Source organism: Mus pahari, chromosome 3, assembly GCF_900095145.1.
Source record: "Mus pahari chromosome 3, PAHARI_EIJ_v1.1, whole genome shotgun sequence".
Taxonomy (NCBI): domain Eukaryota; kingdom Metazoa; phylum Chordata; class Mammalia; order Rodentia; family Muridae; genus Mus; species Mus pahari.
The window spans coordinates 28,068,530-28,076,859 of record NC_034592.1 but is presented as its reverse complement, the minus strand read 5'-3'; the positions used below and the strand labels follow the sequence as shown (position 1 = coordinate 28,076,859).

Below are 8,330 nucleotides of genomic sequence, written 5' to 3'. Positions count from 1 at the left end.
AACAGCAATGTGGAAGTGTAAGCTGAATAAACCCTTTCCTCCCCAACTTGCTTCTTGGTCATGATGTTTGTGCATGAATAGAAACCCTGACTAAGACAGGTAGTAAGTAGCATATCAATGTCCTTGGTCACTGGAGTACTTTCAGGTGGATGAGAAGACTAGTTCTGAGGCTTCCCAAAGGAAAAAGAACTCCTGGGTGTTTTTTCTTTTTGTTTTGTCTTTGTTTTCAAAACTGCTCAGAAAGTCCCTAAAAATACACACACATATATATGGTTACATTTTTCTAAGAAAAATATAACAATGGGTCAAAAAAAAAATTAAAGTCCCTCTGCGTTTATACACTTTGAAAGCCTAAGAAGTTATGAAATCCATTCATAGAAGGTATATGTGAAAGTAAGCAAATTAACATTGCCACAGAAAATTTAATGTCATTTGTGTTCCAATCCCCATGTCAAGTTCTTGGGCTTCAGGCAGCATGGGAAGTAGGAAGAGAGAACTAATATAAGTTATTTATAAGAATTATCTTGTGAACCAAAGAAAGACCTATTGATTTTTATGTCTTCTTTACCCCATAACCTATTTTAATTGTCAAAGTAAAAAGAAAGTGGGAGAAAGAAAACTAGAAAACTGTGTGGAAGGATCCGTGGCTTTGATTATTATCTTTCTGCTCCTTTTGATCCATTGTCCCTGTCAGACCTTATTTTGTGGTACCTCACATCTGCTCGTGGTCTCCATGGGGTTGTATTCTCCCTAGTACTCTACTGAGTAAGAGGTTATTGTAGACTATCTGGAGGGAAAAGCTGAATATTTCACACTTGGCTTATCTTTATTTGAACCAAATACGTTTCTTTCTCTCTCTTATTCAAGGCTTTTAGCCTGGGGGAAAAAAATGATCAGACAACTTGCTTTTTCACCTAACGATTAGAATTGCAAGTTTTCTCCTCAGAAATCACTGCAAGAATTTAACTGCAGCAACAGGTAGTAGGATTTGATTTTTTTTCCACCAGAGTTGGCATTTGTTTATTTATTGTGTAGTGTGAGTGAATTGGACTCAGTATTCGCAAGCATTTCTATATTTCCTCCCAGTTGGTGGCCCTGTTTTATTAGCTTAGGAAGTGTGACCTTCTTGGAGGAAGAATGCCATTAGGGTCTTTTATTGAGAGAGAAATGACTTTTGCCATTTTGAATTTGCTATTTCTTGTTTGTGGTTTGAGATGCGGGCTATTAGCTTTGGCTTCAGCTCCCATGTTTGCTGCTTACTACCTCTGCCTATCCCTCTAGAACTGGAATCTAACTGAACTCTTCAAATTATTTTGGTCATGGTATGTTATTACAGGAATAGAAGAGAAAATAATATAGTTATTAATTAACTTACAGCTTTGGTGTGGTGCAATAGTTTGTCATTAGTATAACAAATATACCTGGTCCAATAGCTTTAAAAAGTTTTATTGTTTCTCATGGTATCAAGGGTCATGGTCTTTACTCTATGTTTGTGTGCCTGTGGTGAAACAAAACACTATGACTGCAGTAGAATATAGAGGGGGGTTGATGATCTTAGAACAGAAAGAGAACAGAGTCACAGTAAGAGTTGGAGGTAAGTCTAACTTACAGAGCCACAACCTAGTAACCTAATTTTTCCAGCTAGGGTACACTTATTAACATTTCTACCACCTCCCTAGATAATGACATATACAGTATTCTACATGTTTAACACAGGAAGTTTTCAGGGGGTGTTTTTCTCTCATAAATTACCCCTGCATTGATTACCAATGTTGGGGTCATTGCTTCCTACCATCATTCTGACCCTAATGCTTACAGAATTTTGTTCCTACATTTACAAGACAATAGGAGTTGGAGAAGGGACTGAAGGAGCTGAGGGGTTTTGCAGCCCCATGGTGGGAGCAACAGTGTCAACAGGTTGGACACCCTTCCCCCCCCCCCCCGGAGCTCCCAGGGACTGGACCACCAACCAAATGGACTCATGGTGCTAACCACATATGTGGCAGAAGATAGTCTTGTAGGACATCAGTGGGAGGAGAGGCCCTTGGGCCTGAAGGTGTTCAATTTAGGGGAAGGCCAGGTCGAGAGTATGGGAGTGGGTGAGTGGGGGATCACCCTCATAGAGGCAGGGGGAGGGAGAGAAAACAGGGGCTTTCTGAAGGGGAGACCTGGAAAGGAGAAAACATTTGAAATGTAAGTAAAGAAAATATCCAAGAAAAAAAAAAAGTAAAAGACAAGTTCTTTCCCATTCATTACTGTTTCGCCTTTCTGTAGTTTAAAAATTCCGTATCTAGTCATAAAATTAGTGAAGACATAGTAAAGAGGATAATCAGTTCCACTTGACATCTGTATTCTGTTTATGCCAGTCCACCCCTATACCAAAATTTATTAACCCTATTTGGTGATTTGAATGATACTTGTCCCCAACAGGCTCACATGTTTAAACACTTGTTCCCCAGTTGGTGGAACTGTTTGGGGATGATTAATCGGTTTGATTTTGTTGTAAGAGACTGTTGCCTGAGTCCTCTGTTCTTCTTGGTGTCCCCCCCTCCCTTGGAGGCAGTGGGTGAAAAGGCATGAAATAAATATCACAGCCTTCAGGAACAGGTGAGAAAGAAGAAGTAAGTTCATTTATTAATTCTGTGGAGCGCCCTTTATACGCTCTACAATGGTCCCAAGCAAGCACGTTAGCAGTTCCTGATTGGCTGTCATTTTGTCTGCATCACCAGTATCTAGGCTGTCAGGCAGGCTTTAATTTGGCCCTCTTGTGAAAGTTGCGTCTGTGGATGTGTGGCCCCTCTCGCTGTTTATCGAAGATTATGCAGAAGCTGCCACAATTCTGGCACCAATTTCTGTTCCTCCTGCAGGAGAAATATCATGTTTGGAAGACTTTGAGATCTTATATTGCCATATAGCTCTGCCTCTCTTTTTCGGTCTCATGCTTGTGTCTGAGATATGATCTCTCAGCTGCTTCTCTGCAACGATGCTCTCTACCATGATGGTTATGGACTCACCCTCTGGGACTGTGAGCCCAAAATAAAATCTTTCTTCTGTAAGTTGCCTTCGCCATCATATATTTTAACAGGAAAAGAAAAGCATCCCAGCAAATCCTTTGCAGAAAATAAAGGAAAAAATGTATCTCCATAATTTCTGCTCTTAGACCCATTCGCCTGAGGTCTTGTATATCACTTACTTGATGTTGTTCTCTAACAAGTCTATTCAACTTCATAGGTGCATTTACTTTTAATATAATTAAGAGTTTCTATTGTTATTTTCATTTTCCGTACAGAACTCCAAGATGTTTTTCCTATAATTCTATGGTTCTTGATTTTCACAAGAGCTCCCAATATTATGTATTAATTTCTGTAACCCTAAAAAACTTGAACCTCCAGTTGTGTTTACCATCATGCTGTATACCTGGGGTCATAACCATTGTCTTTACTACCCCATCAGGTGTACTTCCTCCTACCACATGCAGGAGTTCCTATTGAAGTTTGAAGAACATCAGTATGATGATGGTTACATTGGCCACACAGGGGTCTTCTTAGAATTCTTCACTCATTCTATGGTTAAATCATTTTTGAATTGTACCTTTGTATGCTTTCTTTTATCTGTAATGTTACTTCACAGGGAACATGCATTCTGTTTTCTTAACAAAGAGATTATATGGAATCATTTAGATTATAGCTAATAAAAGACCAATAGTGAGGTAAAATAATAAAGTGTAAATGATTGAAATGAGTATATCCTGTCTTTACCATTTCTACTGGGAGAAAACTGAAAATGGAATGAAATAGGAACATTACAAAATCCCTGTTTAGAACAGAAAAATTACTTTTCTCTTTGTGGAATAATTCATGTATTTTTGCTGATAATGACATTACTGTTCACATATTAAGTTGTTCCTTTTAATAAAAAATAGTCAAATAATTTTATTCACGAACTGTAAATAAAACATTCTAATCATCATTTAAACAGAAATAAGTATGTAATTTCAGGATACAACGAAATATAGTAAGAACAGTGTGCTTTAGAATATAAATGATATAAATAATTCTGAGTAAACTGAATTTTTTTACAATTTTCTTTTTAAATTTTATTTAATCCCTTTTATTTCACATTCCAGATTTTATCACCCTCCTGGTCCACCCTCTGACTGTTCCACATCCCATACCTCCTCCCCACCCCCCATCTCTCTCCCCACCAGACCTCTTCACTCTCTGGGGCCTCCATTCTCTTAAGAGATAGGTGTATCTTCTCTGACTGAATCCAGACCCAGCAGTCCTCTGCTGTATATATGTTGAGGGGTCTCATTTCATCTGGTATATGCTGCCTGGTTTGTGGTCCAGTGTCTAGGAGACCTCGGGGGTCCAGGTTAATTGAGACTACTGGTCTTCCTACACGGTTGCCCTCCTTCTCAGCTTCTTCTAGCTTTTCCCTAATTCAACCACAGGGGTCAGCTGCTTCTGTCCATTGGTTGGATGCAAATATCTGCATCTCACTCTCTCATCTGCTTGTTGGGTCTTTCATAAGGTAATCATTATAGGTCCCTTTTTGTGAGCACTCCATAGCCTCAGTAATATTATCTTTAAAGATAGCTTTTAAAATCATTATCAATTAATACAGATTTCTGTTTATAAATAAATAGGCATTTTAAAATATTACTGTAAGTAAAAGCTGCATAATCAAAGATTCCTGTAGGTTATTTATTGATATAATCTACCTATGACAAATACTAACAATATGGCCATCTAGAAATGACTTCATGTTTCTATGATATGTACCATTGCACAGATAGCTGTTTATTGGTGCTAATGCCCAACTGTTCATTCTGGATACTAAAACAAACCCAGTACCCGTTTCTACTTTTCACCCCTTCTTGTTCCATCTATTTCTATATCAGAAAGAATTCCTCTGTAGGCATGCAGTCATATATTTGCCCCAGTTTATATGACCTTATACTTTAGAAGAAGGAAGGAGAGGGGAGTTTCAGCTTCTTTCACTGCAGTTTTAATGCCATCTCAGTGCTGCATCCATACAATCACAATGAACTAGACATAACTCCTTCTTGAATGGAACCTGGGGGTCTTGAGATACATGAACTGGTAACTGGAAATTTGTGTGACAAGATCCACAATTATGGCAGAATTACATAATAGAAGAAGACATATCAGAGGCACACTGGGTGAGGGTGAATGCTGGGGTGTCACATTTAACATACCAATTCAAACACTAAACTGAAATAGAGTTATATAATCTCATGAAAATTCTCAAAATAGAAAGCAGGGGTGATTTTCTAGCTCGTCTAGCCATTTACTTATTTACTGTGTTCTTTCCAGTGTCTACCTGCTCCGCAGTTGAGTTCCGCTGTGCAGATGGGACTTGCATTCCAAGATCAGCACGGTGCAACCAAAACATGGACTGTTCAGACGCTTCAGATGAGAAGGGCTGCAGTAAGAATTCCTACTTCCTTTCGTTTGTTCGTGTATGAACACCTGTTAGCATTGAACTGAACACTGTCCAACTTTTTCCCCCCGAAATTCTCCCAGAATTGTTATGCAATTAACCCTGTTGTGTAGCATACTTCCATATTTCCTTCTTAATGAAGTAAGTTTCTTGCCTCCAAGAACTACACAGGAGCCTCACAATTTCTGCAAATGTGGTTTGCGTTTCATTTTTTATTCATATCCTTCTAGATAATACAGATTGCACACATTTCTACAAACTTGGAGTGAAATCCACAGGATTCATTAGGTGTAACTCTACCTCACTGTGTGTTCTACCAAGCTGGATATGTGATGGATCTAATGATTGTGGAGACTATTCTGATGAATTAAAGTGCCCAGGTAATTTCCAAAAGAAAAAAAATTATCCCTGTCTTGATGATTTAAATGTCAGATATTTAAAGAATGACTAGATTAATTAGAAATATTCCTATATACCAGGCATAATCATGTTTTTCTAACATAGCCACTTGATCCGTCTAAATGGATTACAAACTGTTACTTAAGAAATATATGCTAATGTTAGAGCATATTTTTAGTATTTAACACTTTATCAGTACCCTTAAAATTGGTGATTAAGCCATGAAAAGGTATAATCTGTAAAGCTTCAACAGAAAATTTATAAACTATCAAGACCTATTTAAAGACAGGTAGGAGAAAGCTATTTCTCCCACTACTGAATTCCCTCTGTGTTAGACATCTGATGTTTTATATTAGACTGCTGCAGTTAACACAACTTAGAACATGGTATGTTGGGGACTGGTTATATTATTATTATATCAAGTTCAAACAGATAGATTGATATCTATTTCTTTATCATTTCTGTCAGCAAAACTCTGTATAGCATCATTTAGCTTTTTAGAGAACTACTTCTATAATAATAGTAATATCTGCCTCCAGTTGAATACAATGAAACTAAATAAAATCATTTAGCATGTTCACACACACACACACACACACACACACACACACACACACACAAATTTGGAAGTGGACCCATGCTTAATAGGCACCAGTTAATGACTGCAAACAACTCTTTGTTCTCTTCATACCACTAACTCTCACTTGAGTTAAAGTTTTGTTTATATTTACTTTTTTTTCCCCGAAAATGTTTGAAAATGGTATTTGCACAAAACTCCTTATAAACACGTTATCTTTTAAAAGAAATTTCTCTTTATATGAAGTCATAATAAATCACTTTTTAAAATCCTAGTTTTTATATCAAAGGGGGGTATAACACTCTATTATGTTGATTTTACTTAAGATCTTTTTTTTTCTTTCATTTTTACATCTCCCTCTATTCTCTCCCACTTCTTTCACCCTCCATTTTCCATCCGAATTCAATGCCCTCTGGCTCTTTAAGTATTTTACATAAATGATAGTACACACAAACACACATGTATGTACAAATAAATACAACTAGCTGTATCTATTTAGTGTAGTTCCTATTTGTAGATATTTAGGGAGGACCACTTTGTACTGGACAGCCAACTAGGTGGAGCATCATGGAGAATACGGAGAGACTGACTCTTCCTCTTTCCTCAGCCATTATCTGTAGCGCTCCATCTAAGAATAGGTTTATTTTTATTTTTTATTTTTTTTAATTCAGGAACTTTTTTTACAAAATATAGTCACATAAATTTTTTATCATGTGACTGCCCACCTCCTCTCAGAGTCATCTTACTGCCCTATCCACTTAGCACTGTGCTCTCATTTGCTCTACTTGCCTTTCAGAGAAAACTAAAACAAAAGACGAAAAGAAAACAAACCATGAAAACAAATCAAGAAATACACACTCAAACACACTCACACACATACCATGAAAACAAAACAAAACAAAACAAAACAAAAAAAGCAAAAGATTAATGAAACAAACAAAATGCAAGAGCAAAGCAAAATTAAAAATTTCTCAGAAATATTATTGAGTTTCTCTTGTGTTGGTGAATTATTCATGAGCATGGGGTCTGACCTAGGATGTGTTAGATAGATAGATCCAGTAAAATTCTATTGTAAAAATATGACTTTCCCTTTGCCAGTGTGTATCAAGTTTGTATGAGTATGAGGAATGTTGTTTTTGGAAGACAGTGTTTTCTTGAAGTCATCCACTACCTCTGGCTCATACAACTTCTACTTCTTTTCCACATAGAACCCTGATCCTTAAGGAGTGGGCTTTCATGAAGATATCTCACTTAGGACTGAGTGATATATAGTGTTAATCTACACATTGTGCAGTTGTGGGTGTTGGTAAAAGTTAGTTCCCATCTACTGTAAGAAAAAGCTACTCTGATAGGGGCTGCAAAAGACCCTGATCTATGGATATAGCAGTATCTAGTGAGGAGATATTGCTATATACATCTTACAGGATACTAGTAATAGGCCCATGACTTATCTACTTTAGCAGTACCACCTATTGATTCCATTGTGGACTAAACTTTAAATTAAATATTTTAAAAAGTGGCTGCTTCCATTATATTTGTACCACTACTACACCTATGAGCATGTCCTAAGTGTGAGGTTTTAGGTTGTTTTCCCTGTGTACATTGAGTTGGTAACTGTAATGGTCATTGTTTGGTTACTGTTAGACAACCATATTCATGGGATTTCATGGACTTTTCCCCTGTAATATATAGAAGATAGCCTAAGACAGTCACCATGGTTCACTCCCTCTTATATTTTTTCTGCCTCCTCACCATCAATCTTTCCTGATCCTTAGATATAGGAGTTGCAATATATATATATATATATATATATATATATATATATATATATATATATATATGAGATGGGCTCCCCACAGTAAGTTATTTTACAGATAGACACCTTGCG

At 37.0% G+C, this 8,330-nt stretch overlaps 1 protein-coding gene across 4 annotated transcripts in view; it reads left to right on the top strand.

The window, feature by feature from the left end:
- Lrp1b (LDL receptor related protein 1B) overlaps positions 1-8,330 on the top strand; it is a 1,962,444-nt gene that overhangs the window by 1,679,542 nt on the left and 274,572 nt on the right. For all 4 annotated transcript variants that reach the window (XM_021192210.2, XM_029535926.1, XM_029535925.1 and 1 more), the window contains exons 48-49: positions 5,340-5,453; positions 5,697-5,846. In XM_021192210.2, the coding sequence (XP_021047869.1) occupies positions 5,340-5,453; positions 5,697-5,846 (264 nt within the window). The remainder of the gene's footprint in view (positions 1-5,339; positions 5,454-5,696; positions 5,847-8,330) is intronic.